The sequence below is a fragment of the Podarcis raffonei genome, chromosome 3, assembly GCF_027172205.1.
Source record: "Podarcis raffonei isolate rPodRaf1 chromosome 3, rPodRaf1.pri, whole genome shotgun sequence".
Lineage (NCBI taxonomy): Eukaryota > Metazoa > Chordata > Lepidosauria > Squamata > Lacertidae > Podarcis > Podarcis raffonei.
Window position 1 is genome coordinate 112204571 of NC_070604.1, and position 20802 is coordinate 112225372.

The 20802-nt window shown below is 44.9% G+C and overlaps 1 protein-coding gene across 6 annotated transcripts in view; it reads right to left on the reverse strand.

Moving 5' to 3' along the window:
• Positions 1 to 712: 712 nt before the first annotated feature.
• ASB3 (ankyrin repeat and SOCS box containing 3) overlaps positions 713 to 20802 on the reverse strand; it is a 50411-nt gene continuing 30321 nt past the window's right edge. For all 6 annotated transcript variants that reach the window (XM_053383628.1, XM_053383627.1, XM_053383629.1 and 3 more), the window contains 7 exons: positions 15020 to 15132; positions 14201 to 14336; positions 12105 to 12282; positions 10271 to 10468; positions 6560 to 6808; positions 3310 to 3443; positions 713 to 1236 (listed from right to left, as the gene is read on the reverse strand). In XM_053383628.1, coding sequence (XP_053239603.1) covers positions 962 to 1236; positions 3310 to 3443; positions 6560 to 6808; positions 10271 to 10468; positions 12105 to 12282; positions 14201 to 14336; positions 15020 to 15132 — 1283 coding nt within the window. In that variant the 3' untranslated portion in view covers positions 713 to 961. The remainder of the gene's footprint in view (positions 1237 to 3309; positions 3444 to 6559; positions 6809 to 10270; positions 10469 to 12104; positions 12283 to 14200; positions 14337 to 15019; positions 15133 to 20802) is intronic.

Below are 20802 nucleotides of genomic sequence, written 5' to 3' on the forward strand. Positions count from 1 at the left end.
CGCAAGACTAAATGCTTTCCCCTCCGCATGACTACAGGTAGATACTCGCAAATTCCTTATAAAGCCTGCCTGTGTGCCTGCAAACAGGGAGTGCCAGATTCACTGGACCATATTCTTTTGGACTGCCCTTTGCACAGCAGACTCCGCAAACAGATGCTGAGCAAGACGCTAGGCCTGCAACCCACGGCTCCGAGAAAAAGCCAAATGAGGTTCCTCTTGGTGGACAGGGACAAGGACGTTACTACCTCCGTGACTTCCTTTTCAATCTCCATCTCACCCAAAAGGGTTCTTAATGAATCACCCCTCTAGGGCAGGCATAGGCAAACAGGGCCCTCTAGATGTTTTGAGACTACAATTCCCATCATCCCTGAGCACTGGTCCTGTTAGCTAGGGATGATGGGAGTTGTAGTCCCAAAACATCTGGAGGGCCGGTGTTTGCCTGCTCTAGGGAATAGACAGGTGTGAAGCAGAACAACCGAGTGCCTTGTGACCCTCAACGGCCTCACTCCTGTCCCTTTTAAATTTATTCCACGGATTTGAAATGTCTTTAATGCCAATAAAGGTATGTATTGTATTGTATTGTATTGTATTGTATTGTATTGTATTGTATTGTATTGTATTGTATTGTATTGTATTGTAACACAGCCTAAGACCTGGCAAAAAGCCAGGTAAGAAATCAACAATCAATGACAATCAAAATAAATCAACCAACTTTACAGGGAATGCGTCTTTATTTGGAATGATCCGTGGCAATATTTATGCCTTTGCAAGTGTTTTCATCCATTTGAATGTTGAACTCCTTTGAGAGAGAACGGCGCTTGGACGCTTATCTGAAAGCCTCTGAGCAAGAGTTTAAAGAGTCTCTGAAGAGAGGATATCCTAACACGGGCAGCAGTGGAGAGGTCTATCATTGCACTGAGCACCACAACACGGTTCTTATGACAGCCAGAAGCCTCAAGCACTATGAGGAGCCTGCTTCAGTTCTCGTGTTTTCTCGTCTCTCCGTGTTTCCTGAACTGGAAAGAGGTGGCGGGGCATTCTGTTGGTACACATCGCCCAGTCTAAGCTGAGATTCCGAAATGGCATAGCTTCTCAAAACGTCTTTGTAAAGTAAGGCGTCCTGCAGGCAAGCAGGTAATGGCAGCTGGCGGATAAACTGGTCTGACCGTAAGCGATCGCTCGTCAAAAGTGACCGGATCTCCAGACGGCAGAGATGAGACAAGGGAGGGATGTGCTCTGTCGCAGAAAAATAAAACAGAATTATATGGGGCACAACAACCGAGAGGACTTCAAGCTCCCTTCTGCAATTGTTCCATAAAACCATCATAGTTAACAACCACAGGTCAGGCTGCCCCTCCAGGACTTCGTTTTGGCTCCTTTTAAAGCCATCTAATCGAGCAGCCATCGCCACACCATGCAGCGGCGAATTCCATAAATGCACCACGCACTGTTTAGAGAAGCCTTTCTTCCTTCTGCCCTGAATCTACTTAGCAGTCAAGACATATCTAATCTGCATTAAGAGTTCCTGAGCCCACAGACTTGCTTTGCAAATTCAGTGTTGGTTTGTTTTGTTTATAAAATTTAAAATATAAGACTGAAACCAGCTCCCTTCTATTAAATAGCACCATCTGCCTTATTCTTAAAAAAAATAATAATACTGCAGATCTTTTAAACAGACAAGAGAGAAAAATAATGAAAATATTGAGGGCAGGGGAGGGCCCAGCGAGTAAGTGAACTGAAGGGAGACTGCGAAGAGATGGTAATTAAGCAAATATTCAGACTGAACCATCCTGATACGTTTGCTGGCCTTGTACACAGGAGAGAAAAAGAAAGACATTTCCTGATCAGAGTCTAGCCTAACCTTTCTATTATTAAAAAATGGTATTTCACTCTCCCGAGTCTCTAGTTAGCAACTGACGATTCCATACTGTATCTGCGCTTTTCTTTCTCCCTGGCAGGTGGTCCTGAGCTTCACCACTGCCAGAAGTAATTGGCTGACCTTTATCTCCAGAGCTGGATCAAGCAGAACGACAGGATCATTTATATATACCCACTGATTTGGGAAGGCTAATTGGAAGAGCCGCATTGTATGGACGCCTCTGCTCTGAAACCAGCTTGTACTGCATAGGAAGGAGTCTGTCCACCAGTCATCTAGCTCAAAATTATTTACTCCGGCTGGCAATGGCTCTCGGGGTTGCAGCCCTTCTTAGCCCTCAAACTTACAGCAACATCCTACACTGAGGGCAGGGAGAATTAACAAGCTGCTCTCCACGTGTTGCTGGACTATGATGATAATAATAATTTATTATTTATACCCCACCCATCTGGCTGGGTTTCCCCAGCCACTCTGGGCGGCTTCCAACAGAATATTAAAATACAATAACCTATTGAACAGTAAAAGCTTCCCTAAACAGGGCTGCCTTCAGATGTCTTCTAAAAGTCTGGTAGTTGTTCTCTTTGACATGTGGTGGGAGGGCATTCCACAGGGCGGGCGCCACTACCGAGAAGGCCCTCTGCCTGGTTCCCTGTAACTTGGCTTCCCGCAGTGAGGGAACTGCCAGAAGGCCCTCGGCGCTGGACCTCAGTGTCCGGGCAAAACGATGGGGGTGGAGACGCTCCTTCAGGTATACTGGACCGGACTACAACTCCCATCATCGTTCAGATCACATCTAGAGATCCACAGGTTCCCCATCCCTGAATTCTAACTCCCAGCTGGGAGCAACAAGGCTAAATGGTGCAGTGAAGCCTCTATCACACCCATAAACCTTGTGCCGACCAGAGTGCAGAATGGCAATAAAACTGCTGGTTTTCACCTCTCCAAGCCAGCCCTGCCAAGAAGCCTGGATCAGGGTTATGATAAGAGTTAGAAGAGCCATCTGGTCCAAGAAACTGGACCAGATTAGGATGCAACAGATTCTAGGCTAGTCTGGCTCCACCACCTCTCTCAGCCATTTGTGGAGCAGGGGGAGATAAACTACCATTGGTGGGATACAGCTTCCACTGTCACCGCTACCCCCTCACACTTTCAGTGGGTGCCCTCTGCTTTAGAGGCCCCTGCCATCAGAGTAAAGCCTCTGCCATAGCCTAACCTTCACCCAGCATGGCAGGTTTCGCAGTCTGCCTGGCAACGAAGCCTTCTACAGCTAAGCACAGATTTTTGTGAAACACAATTACTCTGGATCAAGATCCGTACCACTTCTTTTACAGGCTCCACATTATTTTGCCCAAGCGTTCGTAATGCATGTCAGCCCCAAAAGCAGTTTTGTCATCTATGCCATGAAATAAAACAGATTGCATAGAGTCACTTACTGAAGTGACTGCGAGTCACCCAGGCGGAGGTTTCTTTGTGGTCAGAAAGGATCTGCTCCACGTCCCAGGGAAGCCTCTTCCAGTTAGTGAACTCCAGAAGGAAGTTGAGAGTGTCACTGCTTACAGAGGAAACCCTACGTTCAAGCATAACTCGGTTATTAGGAGAGCTTTTGCATCAAATGCATCAAAGTCTCATCTCCAAAATCACATTGTACATCGTCCTGTCTGCTCAGTCCCTGAGCTTCCCCTGACCTGTGTTGATCAGGGAACATTCGGAGGGGGCGTTTACATTTTCACTTGACTGTGTGAACTCCCTCTGGGATGGGGGGACCCTGAGCCACCCTACTTGTGTTCCAGGTAAACACAGGAAAATTCACTGCAGACTTTTCCTCCTTTGCTGGAGGCAATATGCGTCTGAAGACCAGGTACCAGAAACCGCAACAGTACGGTTGCACTCAAGTCCTGCTTGGTTGACCAGTCTGAGAACAGAGAGCTGGACTGGTTGGGCCCATAGCCTCATCCAGTAAGACTCCTGATCAACCCAAGAAAGTCAGAGCTGGTGTCCATGGGGATGAATGTGCCCATGAAGCTTAGATCGGGGCTTCCTGATCATTGGCCATGCTGGCTGGGGATGATGGGAGCTTGAATCCAACAATATGTGGCTCCCAAACCCCTGCCCTAAAACACACCCAGGCCGAAACACACACAAGCAGTTTGAACCAGGGCTTGCTAAACTTGTCAAAGGTGCAACGTACATATGGATTCTCCTGCCCGGTAGAAATCATCCTTCAACTAGAACATCATTTCATTTAGCTGAACAGCTTTGAGCTGCACTTGGGGCCTGTAAACTTAGGCTCTCGACGGCTTGATGAATTCAGCAATACTTGCTTTGCTCGCCCACCCCTAGTATTAAATTACACCCGGCAAGCGGGCTGCCAGTTGGAAACCATAAGCTTGTCCAAGTGCCATAATTAAAGGATTTATATTTTGCTTCCCTTAAGGAAGCAGCCTTCAAGGTACAGGGGTCTTTCCTAGAGATCGAAGCAGTTAAAAGAACCTTTTTCATGCTGCCTGCATCCAGTGACCTTTAATGTTTTGCTTCGGAATACAGGGCTCTTTTTTTATTATTTTAACCCAGCTGCAAGTCTTGTGTGTTCAGCAACGAGATGATTCCTGCCCTTTTACAGCACAGAAAAGGCATTTTGTGCCCCTTTCTCATAGAAGCGGGTCTGCACGTGCCTTCCCTGCCCCCTTGCTGAAACCTTTAGAAACACAGCGTACGGGTTGTTTTTTCCTTTCACTTGACGGAGACAGACCTCCTGCCCTCGGTGATGAGTCAACACAGCTGGAATTCAACACAGAACACAAGTCTGTGAAAGATCCACACTATGTTCTCCCTGTAAGGAGGTTCTGCCGTCGCTTCTCTTCCAGTTTCACTGTCTGTCAACAATTATTCGCTTCTATTCCAAGCCTAGGGACGCGGGTGGCACTGTGGGTTAAACCACAGAGACTAGGACTTGCCAATCAGGAGGTCGGCAGTTCGAATCCCAGCGACGGGGTGAGCTCCTGTTGCTCGGTCCCTGCTCCTGGAAACCTAGCAGTTCGAAAGCACGTCAAAAAGTGCAAGTAGATAAATAGGTACTGCTCTGGCGGGAAGGTAAATGGCGTTTCCGTGCACTGTTCTAGTTCGCCAGAAGCAGCTTAGTCATGCTGGCCACATGACCTGGAAGCTGTACGCCGGCTCCCTCGGCCAATAAAGCGAGATGAGCGCTGCAACCCCAGAGTCGGCCACGACTGGACCTAATGGTCAGGGGTCCCTTTACCTTTACCTTTATTCCAAGCCTGCTTCTTTTTCAGACTTGGGGCTGGAGCAGACATAACGCTCTTGAAACCATGGTTAAGGGATTGGGCTGCAAGAGCATGCGCTTCCTTTGCCCCTAAAATCTCCCCCACAGAAATCCCCATTGTGAGTCCTAATCAAGGCTAAAACCTGAACTTAACCCTAGTTAAATGCTAACCAGGATGTCCACTAGAGGCAGTTTTTCCTCAGTCGTAACCATGGTTAATTGATCAGGAATGCCTTACTCATTCACTCCCCCTTTTTTTGCACGCAAACTCCTTGTCAATTTAACCACTGTGTAGTGTTACATATGCCCTGAGATTCATGCCAACAATGATAAGCTTGAAAAGAGGACCTGAAGCTGGTTCACAAACCATGGTTAGAATTGGCCTTGGTGCTGACATAACACCACACCATGGCTAAAAGGGAGAGGAAATTGTCATGGGAAAGGAGAGCATTTGGGAGAAAGAGGCTACAGTCAGAGGAGTCTGCTTCCAATTACTGTACCGTGCTTATTTAACTGAATCAGAGAATTGGCGTTACCTGCAACAGGAACCATATTCTAAAATAGCGCATAAAGGCAAAATTGCACATAGTCAAGACACATTGGCTACAACGGCAGGTGAAATTGTCAAAGTTTTTTCCAGCCACTTTTTAATTTTTTTGTCAAGCACATAAAGCTGAATGCACACAAGTTAAATGTGCGTACACTGCGGGTCTACTACATATGCAGATGACTGTCTCATCTAAGGCTTTATAGTACCTTTATGTTAAATAATAACACAACTCACAGGTGGGGGGGAAAGCCTTCATTGGCAAACTTTCATTTTTACATATCTGTTTCATTTGTAAAGGGAATCCTCGTAGGAGTTAATACTTTACTGTTCCTTCGGAGTTGCACTGTACTTTTGTACTTTTGCCCTTCCAGGCTGTGATGTTCTTTCTTTTTGTTACGATTGTACTTCTTCTTAACAAAATCAATTCTTAAAATTATTTTTAAAAGAAGAAGAAAGAAATGCTTGTGCCGACAGAAAAACCCAGAGCTATTAAGTGCAGCGCATCTGCAAAGTAAAAAACCACAAATAGACAAGGTGGGTGTGCATCTATATGCATGCATGTACACACAAGTGAATACATGCGTGTGTGTATGCTGCTCACACATGCACAGTGCATTTTATTTCCGATAATGCAGAGACCACTAAAAAACTTTGATTAAAAACAGAACAAGGTATAAAACAACACGGAGAAAATTCACAAATGTGAATCAGAATAAAAGGAAACGTTAACCCCTTCCCCCAAAGGCTTGCCTGAATAAATACATTTTTCACATGCATTGAAATCGTTCGGTGAAGGCGCATGTCATATATATATATTGTGTGTGTGTGTGTATCTGTATGTAATCTTGCTTACCATGATTCATTGAGGAGATGCACCGGATTGAACCCAGCCAACAGGAGGGACGGCAACCATTCTTTGTGCTTGTCTCCTGCAAGAATTGCATTCTTCGTAAATTCCGTCCGGTGCTCTCTGCGTGGAAGCTTACAGCCTCGCTTCAAGAAATGCTGAAATAAGGAGAACCTTCCATCATGCAGACAGAGGCCTAAATCTGCTTCAGAAAGCGTGATCCCATACTTCAGAAGAATGAGGATTAAGCCAGACCTGCAACCAATGTTCAAAAAACACACATTCGTTAATGCAGTTTTGTTTTTCAAAATGTCTGCACTTGAGCACCAAAAGGCCTACAGAGGAACAACTGCAAATCACACTGGGGTGTTGTTTGTGGGTGAGTGGTAGCTGTTTGGTTTTCGTATCTATATTTTAGGTGTTGTGATTCATATGGGAATTGTTCAGCTTGGTTGTGTATTTTTTGATGTTTTATCAATTGCATATGACTACTTTTATTATTTTTGAATTATGGTGCTGGAAGAGACTCTTGAGAGTCCCATGGACTGCAAGAAGATCAAACCTCTCCATTCTTAAGGAAATCAGCCCTGAGTGCTCACTGGAAGGACAGATCCTGAAGCTGAGGCTCCAATACTTTGGACACCTCATGAGAAGAGAAGACTCCCTGGAAAAGACCCTGATGCTGGGAAAGATGGAGGGCACAGGGAGAAGGGGATGACAGAGGACGAGATGGTTGGACGGTGTTCTTGAAGCTACCAGCAAGAGTTTGACCAAACTGCGGGAGGCAGTGGAAGACAGGAGTTCCTGGCGTGCTCTGGTCCATGGGGTCACGAAGAGTCGGACATGACTAAATGACTAAACCACCACCACAACAACTTTTATTATGTTGCAGTTAGGTATTGTTTCCCCCATGTTGTAAGCCGCCTTGAGCATGGTTTGAACTGTGGGAAAGCAGCATACAAATAAAATCATGCGTGCATATGCTCCCCCGCAACCACACATTTCAGGAGAAGATCCACAGTGGTGGACAAACTGTCTGAGAAAGCAGATCCTTAGTCAGAGGAAGCCCTGGGTCCCCCACAACACTTTGAAAACTGCTGACTTCCTTGATATATCACTGAAGTTCTAACAGTATTTATTGAATCTGCGACAAGCCATGTTACTCTTGCCAGACGTTAGCCATTTCCATTAGTATGGGGAACTGGTTAAACTGAAAGTACGTCCTTCTTTACAAACTGGGATGATGTCTTTCTCACTGGTTACCCTCCTGTTTCTTCTTCGGTGTCTACTTATATTACTGGAAGTTTAAATAGCTTTTGAAACTAAGCAGATAGGAAGAAAGTAAAAAAGCACTGAAAGCATCCAGGTTTTGAAAACACGAGTTGGTTCATGCATAGTGCAAAGCCAAACCCATGGGTTGCTGCTAATATGTGAGCATGCGAGTTCCTAGAGAGGAGACAGCAGCCATTTTGCTCTTCCTCCAGTAATGCTGCTGCTGCTGCGAGCTAAACAATGGTTTGGCTTATATACAATGGTTTGGCTTATAAACAATGGTTTGGCTTCTCTGAATCTGGGCTTCTGGTTTGTCTGCTCCAGACAAACCACAAGCTATAAGCCGAAGGAAAAAACCTTGGTTATAAGCCTCGGTTATTGTCTGGAGCAGAAGAAACCGCAAGCCTGCTCAGCCAAACCATGGCTTAGCTCACAGCAATGCAGCAGACACAGAGGAAGAACAAAGCGGCTGCAATCTTGTCTCCAGGAGTCCACATAATTTGGGCTTAGGGTTGTATGTTTGATCCATCTCTACGTAAAAAGAATTTGTTTTTGGAAAACCAAGTCTCTTGTAACTTATGTAGGACAGTTCCCTGAGGCTGCCTGGACAGTTTCCCGTTACTTCTACCAAGGTTGTTAATTATCATAATTTCATAAAAATAATATCTGCAGTGATGCCTCCCTGAATGCTCAAGGTGAGTTATGATAAAAGCAAAAATATCTCGAGAGAGACCACTAGAACAAAATTCAAAATAGGTAAAATATTAACATTAGCAAATGCTAATAGGAAAAAAACCCAACCTTTGCCACACCAAGCAGGGCTTATAACTAGGGTTTTAAAAGAAATCCAGTTTATATGATTATTTTTTTTAGGGTTCATTAGAAGTCACTGCAATAAGACTGACAAAGGCAAGAATGATATAAATACACAATAAAATATGACAAAGGACTTTGAGACCAGCAACAGATACACATATCACGTTTGAGAAACTCTGGACTGATAAATGCATTTCTGTTTTAATGCGTTTCAGAATTTCTCCTTTCCTGTAAGCTGGAAGAGGGGAAAAACCAAACTGCGTCAACAAGCATTCCTCCTGCACCCTCCATGCGTAATATAGAAAGGAAACCCCAGCAGAATCCATGCTAATAACATTATCTTCTTTTTTTAAAAGGAAAATGAGAGATTGATATTAGGAGAGAATCAAGCAGCCATTTCAAGCAGAAGGAGATGGGTGGGGAGGGGAGAGAGGGAGAGAGAGAGAGTTCTATGCTAATTAAGAATATACTTGACTCAATTACAAAATCATGTCAAGTTCCCTAGAGACAGAGATTGCTGATAAAGACCCTTTGAAAGCAAGGAAATTAGACTGAATGTGTGTTCGACAAGCCTCTGCTTCAAAGAGGAAAACTTCCCCAAGGAAATCCTTGCCAGGTTCTTTGGATACGACCCAGAACTAGTATACACCAGGCAGAAGTGCAATTCTGTGGCTGCCTGTTCATCAGGAAGCCTCATGGATTTAATTGGGCTTACTCCCAGGTTAGTGTTTACACAATTGCAGCCTGAGAGGGAACCCCTGTTTTTAAAAGAAAGCCCTAGAGCAGGAATAGCCAGTGTAGTTCTTTCCAGATGTTGCAGGACCACAGATCCTATCAACCTTGACTTTTCTCCCTGCTGGCTGGGGCTGATCAAAATTGAAGGTCAACAACATCTGGAAGGTACCACGTTGGTTAAACCTGCCGAGGGCGCATGTGGAATTCCAGCACCAAAGTTCAGAAAGTCCATACGTATGTTTAGCTCTACAGAGGGGGGAAGACAGCTTCATATATTACACAGCAATATGGAACACAGTATATTACACAGCAATATGGAACCTTCATATATTACACAGCAATATGGAACCTTGCCAACAAAGGTCCGTATAGTAAAAGCTATGGTTTTCCCAGTAGTTGATGTATGGAAGTGAGAGCTGGACCATAAAGAAGGCTGATCGCCAAAAAATTGATGTTTTTGAATTATGGTGCTGGAGGAGACTCTTGAGAGTCCCATGGACTGCAAGAAGATCAAACCTCTCTATTCTTAAGGAAATCAGCCCTGAGTGCTCACTGGAAGGACAGATCCTGAAGCTGAGGCTCCAATAATTTGGCCACCTCATGAGAAGAGAAGACTCCCTGGAAAAGACCCTGATGTTGGGAAAGATGGAGGGCACAAGGAGAAGGGGACGACAGAGGAAGAGATGGTTGGACAGTGTTCTCGAAGCTACCAGCATGAATTTGACCAAACTGTGGGAGGCAGTGGAAGACAGGAGTGCCTGGCATGCTCTGGTCCATGGGGTCACGAAGAGTCGGACACGACTAAACAACAACAAGTTATTTTATGTCAGGTTCTGAGTGATCACTGCCACCGAATTTGTCCACCCTCTCCTGCCAGTTCCTGCTGATACCTACCCCTTTTGGAAAGCCAAGGGCATGGGTGACCTGCAGCCAAAGACTGGACAAGCCTGGGCATCTGGGCTGTAACCTTCCTTAAGCAATAACTCCAAGCAATCTTCATGACCGCCTAGGACTGCAGAGTAGACAGGGCTCACTTTGCCTTCGGCGCTGCCACAGAGCCGGTCAGTAACGGGTACGAGCAAGCGTAGTATACTAAGGATATGAAAAGTGCTTGTTATTGCTACAGGTTTCAGTGCAAGAGCAAAATCTTTCCTGGCACTTTAAAAACTAGCAACCCAACATAACCATCTTTCAATGTTACATAAATATTAAAACAGTGATTCCAGGGTTTAAAACAGGTTGATCCTTAATGGATGGGGGGGTGAGGATCACACATTTGTAAATTACTTTAAAATATAGCGTTGAAATTAATATGCAGTTACCGTATTTTTCGCTCTATAGGATGCACCAGATGATAAGACGCACCCAGTTTGGGGGAGAGGAAAACAAGGAAAAAAATATTTTGAATCCCAGAAGCCATGACAGCAAGAGGGATCTGGCTTCTGGGATACCGTGTGGCTGTTCTGGCTTCTGGGATAACCGTGCCAAGCGTCTTCAGGGCAGCAGGATGAAAGCGCCCCCTGCCCGAAGAGGCTGCGCAGGGCTAAGGCAGAAGCAATGGCAGGCAAGTCGCTGAAGGGGTGCTGCACAGTTCTCCTTCTCTGCGCAGCACCTCTCCCGCGAAGGAGAGGCCCTGCGCAGAGAGGGAGAACTGCGCAGCGCTCTTCAAGCGAAGCTGGAGAAGGAACAGAAGGGTCTCCTTCTGTTCCTCCTCCGGCTTCACAGGACAGGCGCCTCGCTGCGAAGCGAGAGGAGGAATAGAAGGAGTCCCTTCTGTTCCTCCTCCGGCTTCCAGCCAGGCACGTGGCTGAAGGGGCGCTGCGCAGTTCTCCCTCTCTGCGCAGAGGCGCTGTGCAGATAGGGAGAGCTGCGCAGCGCCTCTTCAGCGAAGCGGGAGGAGGAACAGAAGGGGCTCCATTCCTCCTCCCGCTTCGCTGAAGGGGCGCTGCGCAGCTCTACCTCTCTGCGCAGCGCCATTCACTCCATAAGATGCACTCACATTTTCCTCTTACTTTATAGGAGGAAAAGGTGCATATGGAGCGAAAAATACGGTAAATCTTGGTTTACATAGATTTGAAGCGCAATCTACACCTAAGATCTACTTGGATGAGAGACTTTGCATTCAGCAGATTTGCTGGCTGAGTCAAGGCTCAGCCAGGGATGCGCCAACACATGTCCCTAATGCCAGTTCAGCCAGAGATACACTGATGTAAGCCCTGCAACCCAGCTCAAGTGGGGTTCTGGCCTCATAGCCAATGGAACTTCCTACCCCTGGACCTTCTGATCGGCAAACCAAAGAGGTTCAATGGTTTAGACCACAGCGCCACCCACGTCCCCACATTCGAATCCATGTGATGGTGGTGAGCTCCCATTGTTCTGTCCCAGCTCCTGCCAACCTAGCAGTTTGAAAGCACACCAGTGCAAGTAGATAAATAGGTACCACTGCGGCAGGGAGGTAAACGGCGTTTCCGTGCGCTCTGGTTTCCAGCAGTGTTCCGTTGCGCCAAAAGCAGTTTAGTCCTGCTGGCCACATGACCCGGAAAGCTGTCTGTGGACAAACGCCAGCTCCTTCGGCCTGAAAAGCGAGATGAGCGCTGCAGCCCCATAGTCGCCTTTGACTGGACTTAACTGTCCAAGGGTCCTTTACCTTCCTACCCCTGGAGTACAAGGTAAGTCTAGTGACAACTTTGTTTGCTTGGAAATTGTAGCAGCTTCTTCTAGAACCTACTTGCTGTGCCCCATTTCTGCTGCAGCGTGGATAGGTAACTGCCACTCATCTTCATTGCAGTACAGGTTTGGATCTGCTCCGCTGGATAACAACAGCTCCGTGCATTCGTCATTGCCCTCCTGCGCAGCGATAAATAACGGAGTGGCCCGATCCTTGGCTTTACAGTTGACGTTTGCTCCTGATAGACAAGAGAGAACCCAGTAATTAATGAATAAGAGAGGTGGTTAAAGCCCAGCACTCTGCATCTTGCAAACATTCCTGCCGTTCAATAGGACCGCTGTAAATTACCTTTACTGTGCATGCTTGCTATGCATGCTCAGGGAGTTATGAAGTACACTGAAGGGTCAAACTAACGGCCCATCTGGTCTTGCCAGACGCCTCTGAATGAGCAAAAGCATGTATGCGACAATGGCCGCGAGAGTTCTGGTAGCACAAGGATGGAAGACTGAAGGAACCCCAACTAAAGAATCATGGCAAGAAAAATTGACGGACTATGCAGGGCTGGCAAAACTGACATACAAGCTACGGGACAAGGATAACTGTGACTTTAAGGATGAATGGGGACCCTTTAAAAAGTATCTGAAGACGCACAAAGCGAACTGGAATCCTTGGCAGGTTTTGAATGAACATTCGCAAACTTTTTATTGATAACAATCAGCTAAATAGTTTGAGGATCTATACAACTTTGTAACATGCAGAAAACAGCATTTTTAGAGAAATCAGAGACTGGAACTGAGGGAAGTTGGGGTGGGGGCGGGGGGGGAGGAAAAATGGGGGGGGACAAGGATGATATGTTTTTGGATAATATGTCTTGTTTTAATTTTGAATTAAAAAAACTAAAAAAAAAATGAATGCTCAAAAGCAGACTATGACATTAACAAATATCCCCTCTATATCTGATCATCAGAGATACACTGCCTACAAATGTGGAGGTTTCATTACAACTTCCCCGGCCTTTCAGTCATCACCAGGAGCCCTTCTCTGTGTACCTCCTTTGAGAGAGGTGCAGAAGGTGGCAATGCAATAACGAGGGTTTTTTCCCCCAGTAGTGGTTCTCCATTTGTGGAATGTTCTCCCAAGGGTAAAACGCCTGGCATCAACATGGTCAGTTTTCACACACCAGCTTTAAGACTACCCTTCTTGCCCAAACGTTGGTTTGCACCTTGATATGACTCTGGCCTTTACTATGGTACTCATTTTCTCGTGGGGAGGGGTTGGATCTGTTCTTTCTAGAGTATTATTGATTATATTTTTTTTTTAGGAATTTGGACTTATACAGTGGTACCTCGGGTTACATATGCTTCAGGTTACATACACTTCAGGTTACAGATTCCACTAACCCAGAAATGGTCTTCAGGTTAAGAACTTTGCTTCAGGATGAGAACAGAAATCGTGCTCCAGCGGCGCGGCAGCAGCAGGAGGCCCCATTAGCTAAAGTGGTGCTTCAGGTTAAGAACAGTTTCAGGTTAAGAACAGACCTCCGGAACGAATTAAGTACTTAACCCAAGGTACCACTGTATTTCTTGTTCTTTAAGATTGTAGTCAATATCGTGTTACGCATGTCAGTCCATCAGTGCCCAGATTTCTCCCTCTGCAATAGAACACTCTTCTATTCTCAACTCTTCTCTTCTCCTCTCATCACTTGCCCCCCAAAACCTTTTTTTGGGGGTCCCCAAATCCTCCAGAGCAGATTTGGGGATGATGCAGACATGAACAGGTGAGGAGAGAAGGGATACCTGGTTGCGCTCTAGCTAATCCTTGCATTAGTGCAACGGCAATCATTATTTTTTAAACTGTTTTGCATTTTATGGAGATGTAAATCTATTACTTTTCTTTTCATAAAGCAACAAAATAACAACAATAAATCCCTCCATAAATTTATTTTAAATCTTTTAAAAGCTATCTAAGCTACAGGTCTCTGCTATGACCTGCAGCAGGTGCTCTAACCCTGAGCTACAGCTCTTCTCCTTGAAACATTCACTTTGTTAATAAGCCACTTCTATTAAACAATGGCAATACTGTTATTCCCCCCCTCCAGCTTACACCAAGGAAATCTGCTGAAAGACAGCAGCTTCACAGAAACAGAAAAGGGTTACCGTATGATATAAGTATCCTTAAACTTTCCAGCTTCCCATACTGCGCAGCAACAAATAAAGGGGTGATCCCAAAATCATCCACACATTCTTTTTCGGCTCCTTTGTCGAGGAGTAATTTCAATATCTCCGGGTAGTTCTGAAAGTGTGTAAAAAAGGAGTTCATTGTTGTTAAAAACAGAGCGAGATCTCGACATGTATTTGCATTGAGTATCGTGCCGTTGTTCGTGGTTCCCAGCGCTTAGTAGTGTCTTCCTCCCTCAACCACTCTGAAAATAGGGACGGAGGAGAAATTTATATTTAAAGCCTAATCTATCAAAGTCACGGGATTCTGCAAGGCCCAGCCCAGAACGCCCGCTGCTCTAGCAGTTCAGAGAGCATTCTGTGCCAAAGAACTTTGGAGGTTGGCTTGGGCAGGGAATTGCAGGCAATGAAACTCTCCAGCTTGTATTTTACCTTTTAAATACTGAAACTCCTCTGCCTGTTGTTTGAGGAGCCCCAGTGCATCGGGACAAAAGAATTATTTCAAGCAAATTAATGTTCAACAACAGATTTATCACCCATGTTATGCCTGATCATTTCTTAAAACATGTGTAATACTTTAAATATTTTAACATGCTCATTGTGTTTAACGCTCGGCACAATTCCTGCCTTATTCAGAACGATCATTTGCATTTAAACTGACTTTTCTGCACCCGGCTGTCATAAATCACCAAAAGGAACAGCATGCATAGACTACACAAAGCTGCCATTTTAAGAGAGAGAAGGAGAAAGAGTAAAACTTTATTTATATGGAAATGAAATTATGGATTTATAGATTACCTGAAAAGCAGCTTGGTGCAGAGAATTCCATTCAGACCAACAGTGGGGACCATTAATATTTGCTCCTTGTTGAAGGAGGAGCTTTATCACGTCAACGTGTCCATTTTGAACAGCTATAAACAGAGGGTTAAAAACCATTATTCTTATCAGCTGCACCACATACGTTCATCATAATCAACACCATCATCAGAATGCTGTTTTCCATCCGCTACTGAAGTCAGAATTAATTCTCTTACGTAGTCGTGCAGCACTGAACAACCCTCGACTTTCCTGCATAAAAAGGAAATGTAAAAAAAAAAAAGCATTTCCAATAGATGTCTGCTTTGGAGTAAAAGATTTGCAACTTCCTAGGCAGCCAGTGAACTGTACATTATCAGCTTTCATCGTATGCTGAAGACACACCTCTTTACCCTGGCCTTTTGACATTTGAAATCTGTACCGTATTTTTCTGTGTATAACACGCCCCCATGTATAAGATGCCCCCTATTTTGGGGGACTCAGAATTAAGAAAATGGGGGGAGGTTGCCCCCATGTATAAGACTACATTATTTTTTTAGTAAAAAAACATTTTATACATGGAAAAATACGGTATATTTAAGACCCACTCTGGCTGCGCATGTTATCTGTTTTTAATGTTGTGTTTTACACTGTGGCAATCCACCATGGGACCTTGTGGTGAAGGGTAGGTAATAAATACAAAAACAACAAGAATAACAATGACATAACAACAACAGCAACAGCAACAACATGGAAGGGTTGCACTCAACGTATTTCCTTCACCATCCTCCTCTTGTGCACAAGGATGAGATCAGAACCTTTTGTCACGGCTAAAAATTGGCTGCTGTTTCTTTAATGCTAAAAGAACTTAGTCAGCATGAGTCAGCGGCCTACAATGACTCATGCAAACTTTCACTAAATTGTACCTGTATATATAGAGTGGTCAATGTTAGTGTTGTGGAGTGTGGGTTGGTTGGTTGGATGGATGGTAGAAAGCTGGTTGCGTTTGGTGTGTGTAAAAGCTGTCGGTTGTGGTTGGAGAAGACTTTTTAAGAATAAAAACAGCAATACTCTGCAAGAATACTCTTTCTCAAAGACTCCTTTGTGCCAACTAAGGTCTGAGGACTAGGCAAAGGAATAAAAAGGAGGTCAGAACCTTTTCTTTTTCAAACACTGACACCTTTTGCTACCACTTTTAAAACAATCTGTACCACTTTACCTCCGAACTCGGGAAACTGTGGTTTGTTTGAGCAGGCCAGGGTCTGAAACCACAGCTTGATCCGGGTTTTCTTCCAGAAAACCACAGTTCCTCACGTTAAGATGTAATGGGAAATGGTGCTTAATTTTAAAGTGGAAGCAAAACCTTTTGGTTCCTTCCTTGCGGCTATGCAGTGCCGGATATACATATAAGCTAAACAAGCTATAGCTTAGGGCCCCACTCTCTTGGGGGCCCCCAAAAAAAATTAAAGGGAAAAAAACTGGAAGTACATTTCCAAAATATAAGATTAAAAAAAACACCCTACATACAGCAACAGTGTTTTGTGTTGTGTAGGCTCCTATGATGTAAGTAATGGGCCCTGCCTGCTAGCCAGCTCCCTAAAATATCACTGGTTTGCTCATTTCTATCTATAGAGTGCCTACATTCTGCATGGACTGGTTGCCGGGCAACATGTGCAAACGGCTTTAGTTACCTATTTGGTCCATAAATTAGCATATAGCATATATTGGCACTGTGGGTAAAACCTCAGTGCCTAGGACTTGCCGATCGTATGGTCAGCGGTTCAAATCCCTGCAGCGGGGTGAGCTCCAGCTCCTGCCCACCTAGCAGTTCGAAAGCACCCCTAAGTGCAAGTAGATAAATAGGTACCGCTTTATAGCGGGAAGGTAACAGCGTTTCCGTGCGCTGCGCTGGTGCTGGCTCGCCAGAGCAGCTTCGTCACGCTGGCCACGTGACCCGGAAGTGTCTCCGGACAGCGCTGGCTCCCGGCCTCTTAAGCGAGATGAGCACGCAACCCCAGAGTCGGACACGACTGGCCCGTACGGGCAGGGGTACCTTTACCTTTATATATTCAACAGAAATAAACAACGACAATTTGTTGTTGACAATGGACAGCTGGACATATAAAGGACCCCATTACCTTCAGTAGCTTAGGGCCTCATCAAACCTAAATCCGGCCCTGTGGCTATGTAAGGAAGAGGGAAGGTCAATGGACAAGCCAGAGGCTCGGGCAGTAAGAAGAAACCATGGTTTCCTGTTACAGCCCAACTGGTCCATCATCCTCTGCTTCTGTGGCCCATGGGGGAGATGAAGGCGGGGGAACCTGAGCGCTGACTAGAAACCCAAACAGGTGTTGTGGGGACCTCCGGTCCTTGGTCAGGGGTGCACAGATCTGATGGTTCCTCAGGCTCATGGACAGCCCTGGCTGCAGGGTCCCGTTCCAGGTCTTTAAGCAGAGGCTTGACAACCATATGTCAGGAGTGCTCTGATGGTGTTTCCTGCTTGGCAGGGGGTTGGACTCGATGGCCCTTGTGGTCTATTCCAACTCTATGATTCTATGATTCCCCTTGCTGCTCATCTGAGGAGACCTCGGGTTCAATGTCTGGGCAGGGCTACCCCCTGGTGCATAATTGTCGTTTCCTAATTTTGACAAAATTAAAAGACGCCAGCTTCTTGGGAGAAAAGCAATGACAAATCTAGACAGCATCCTCAAAAGCAGAGACATCACCTTGTCAACAAAGGTCCGTATAGTTAAAGCTCTGGTTTTCCCAGTAGTGATGTATGGAAGTGAGAGCTGGACCATAAAGAAGGCTGATCGCTGAAGAATTGATGCTTTTGAATTATGGTGCTGGAGGAGACTCTTGAGAGTCCCATGGACTGCAAGAAGATCAAACCGATCCATTCTGAAGGAAATCAGCCCTGAGTGCTCACTGGAAGGACAGATCCTGAAGCTGAGGTTCCAATACTTTGGCCACCTCATGAGAAGAGAAGACTCCCTGGAAAAGACCCTGATGTTGGGAAACATGGAGGGCACAAGAAGAAGGGGACGACAGAGGACGAGATGGTTGGACAGTGTTCTTGAAGCTACCAGCATGAGTTTGACTAAACTGCGGGAGGCAGCGGAAGACAGGAGTGCCTGGCGTGCTCTGGTCCAGGGGGTCACGAAGAGTCGGACACGACTAAATGACTTAACAACAACAATTTTGACCACTGCTGGATTTTTAACAACCACAAAGCTGAAGAAGGGGCACATCATCAGCTTATCTCTCTCAGCAGATTCCCCATCTCCATGAGAAGAAATGTGATCGCTTTTCCTTCGCTCCCAGGCGACTTTGTTTTTTTAAAAAAAAATATATTTATTAAGATTTTCGAATTTAATACAATACCAAAAAAAAACATAGTCAAAAAGAAAAAAAGAACAAAAAGCAGAAAAAATTAAAAACACATAAGGTTCACAAAATCTATTTTTCAATAACATATTTCCCAGACCTCCTCATACCCCCTTTCTTGTATTCCAATTCAAATTGTTAATTCAGCAAATCCTTATCCATAATTTTTAACCTATTTCTATGCTTAATTTAACATATTATTATTTCACTTCTTCTCTTTCATTCATTTCCTCAATTTATTTTTGCTAACCTTATTTTCCTTTAATTTAGTCCGTTTTAAAACAAACCAATTTTACCTTACCAAACTTCAACATCAACACTTGTACTTCAATACACATTCTTAAAACATTCTTTCTAAAGTCGACCCAGATTCCCTTCCACGAATTTCCCAAATTTCATACACATTACCAAAACAAAATAAAAGTAAAAACACATTATAATTATGTACCCTTTGGATTCCCAAGCCCCACACCCCCCTTTCCCGGTTTCAGTCCCCCACCAATATCCACCAGTCTTAATCTAGTATTAGCCTGGAGACCTCACATCCGAGGCTCTTAATTCTCTCTCAATTCCTCTCTGCTGGTTTTTCTGATAATCCTTAAAATTAAACACCAAATCTCGGAAAAGCTCTGGCCCTTCAGGATCCATATTTCTTCCAACCAGTCCTCCATACTTAAAGGTGGGGCCCAAATCTTGTTTCTTACTCCTTTCAAAACCAAATGTCCCCAAGGCTCCAACCTCCACCTTAAGCAAATTTGTAATCCTTGGGTCTTTAGATCTCCACATAAGGAAATCTCTCCTTTTTTCCATTTCCAATTCAGGCCAGATTTTCCACATCAAGTTCTTATTTTCCTTCATTGCCATCATGTCAAACCTCAAGTCCTCTTTCAACATCTGCAGAATTACAGTTCCTCCTTCCTTTTCTTCAGGGACAACATATGTCTCCTTCTCCAAGTTCTCAATGTTGTCAAGTTTCTCTTTCTGTTCAGTTGGATAAACTTCCTGATTCAAATCCTTATCAGGTTCCATGATATTGTTTACAGTTGAGTCCAGAGTTGTAACATTTATAGCCAAAACATCAATTTGGCCTTGTAACTTTCCCAAGAGAACAAAAACTCTGTCCAATTCAGCCTGAACTCTCCCTCCTCCAGCCATTCTTGTAATGTCCCAAAACCCCCTCTAGAGGGATTTTGGTTTCTTAATGTTCATTCCAGTTCAAATCCAAAAATCCAGTTAGTTTGTATCGGTTCTTCCTTGTTTTCAACAAATTGTAACAAAAATTGTAACAGATATAACCAGCAGAAGCAGCAGAAACAAAGTTCTCTTTTTCTGTCTTGACAGCTAATTTGACAGCTGTCAAGCTCTTTAGTACCTCATCAACAGGCTCTCTCGCAGAACACTCCCGGGTCCGGGAGGGTGACACTTCAGCTCCCAAAATTAGCTCCTTTATCCTCCAGCAAGATTTCTTATACTGCCAAACCGTGAAATTAAAGTCTTTTACCAAAGAAGGAAAAAAGAGGTTCTCTCGACCTTAGTTAGTAGGTCTTTGCTTTAACTTGTTTACAGGACGGGGAGGCAGACTTCCTTTTTACACCTTCCCCGATCGTGCCTAATTCTTGAAAAAAAATTTCCTTTATGATACCAATTTCCGTAGTACTCACGGGTTGTTACTCTTAGAGTCCAATTGTTCCAAAGAAGAAGTCAGCGCTCTCCGACCATGGCAATGCTGCTTCACTCTGCAGGAGAAGCAGTCGACTCTCAGCACCGCGCCGCTCACCCCGTCCCCCGTTCCAAAGCCTTTAAAAAGGCTCCTTCGCGGGTCGGGGGGGCGCAAATGGTGCCCGCCGAGTCACCAGGTTCACAGGCTTCAGTGCCTGTGATTTCTGAGGGCCCCCGCGTCGCCGCAGCGGCAAGACCCGATCCTGCAGAGCCGATTCCCTCCGGAGCTCAGAGGGAATCCGCCATTAGTCGATGGCGCTAACCCGGAAGCATCCGCTCCCAGGCGACTTTGGAAACATCAGAGTTGTGCCCAATCATTTTCCGCGGCTTCATTGGCAGCTTAAGCCCACCTTTTACAGATGGCAGACATGATGACAGTCTCCCCTGTAACTTTTTTTTATTTTATGGAATATGTAAAGCTGGCTCGGAGAGCGAGGATTTCTTTAACATTTTACTTCAGTAGTCCTTCGTTCCCGAGAGAAATCAAAAAGTCGGTCTGAAAAGGCCACAGGTAAGTAATAAAAATAAAAATCAATGTGTGTCTGGCAGCACTGTAAACTAAAACTTCGGGGGGGGGGATAGGAAAGCTGTGATAAATAACATGAAAGAAATTGTGGGTTATGCCCTCCCAACTGCAGCATTAACTGTGCTATTAGGTTTTGTGAAATACTGTGTTAAAT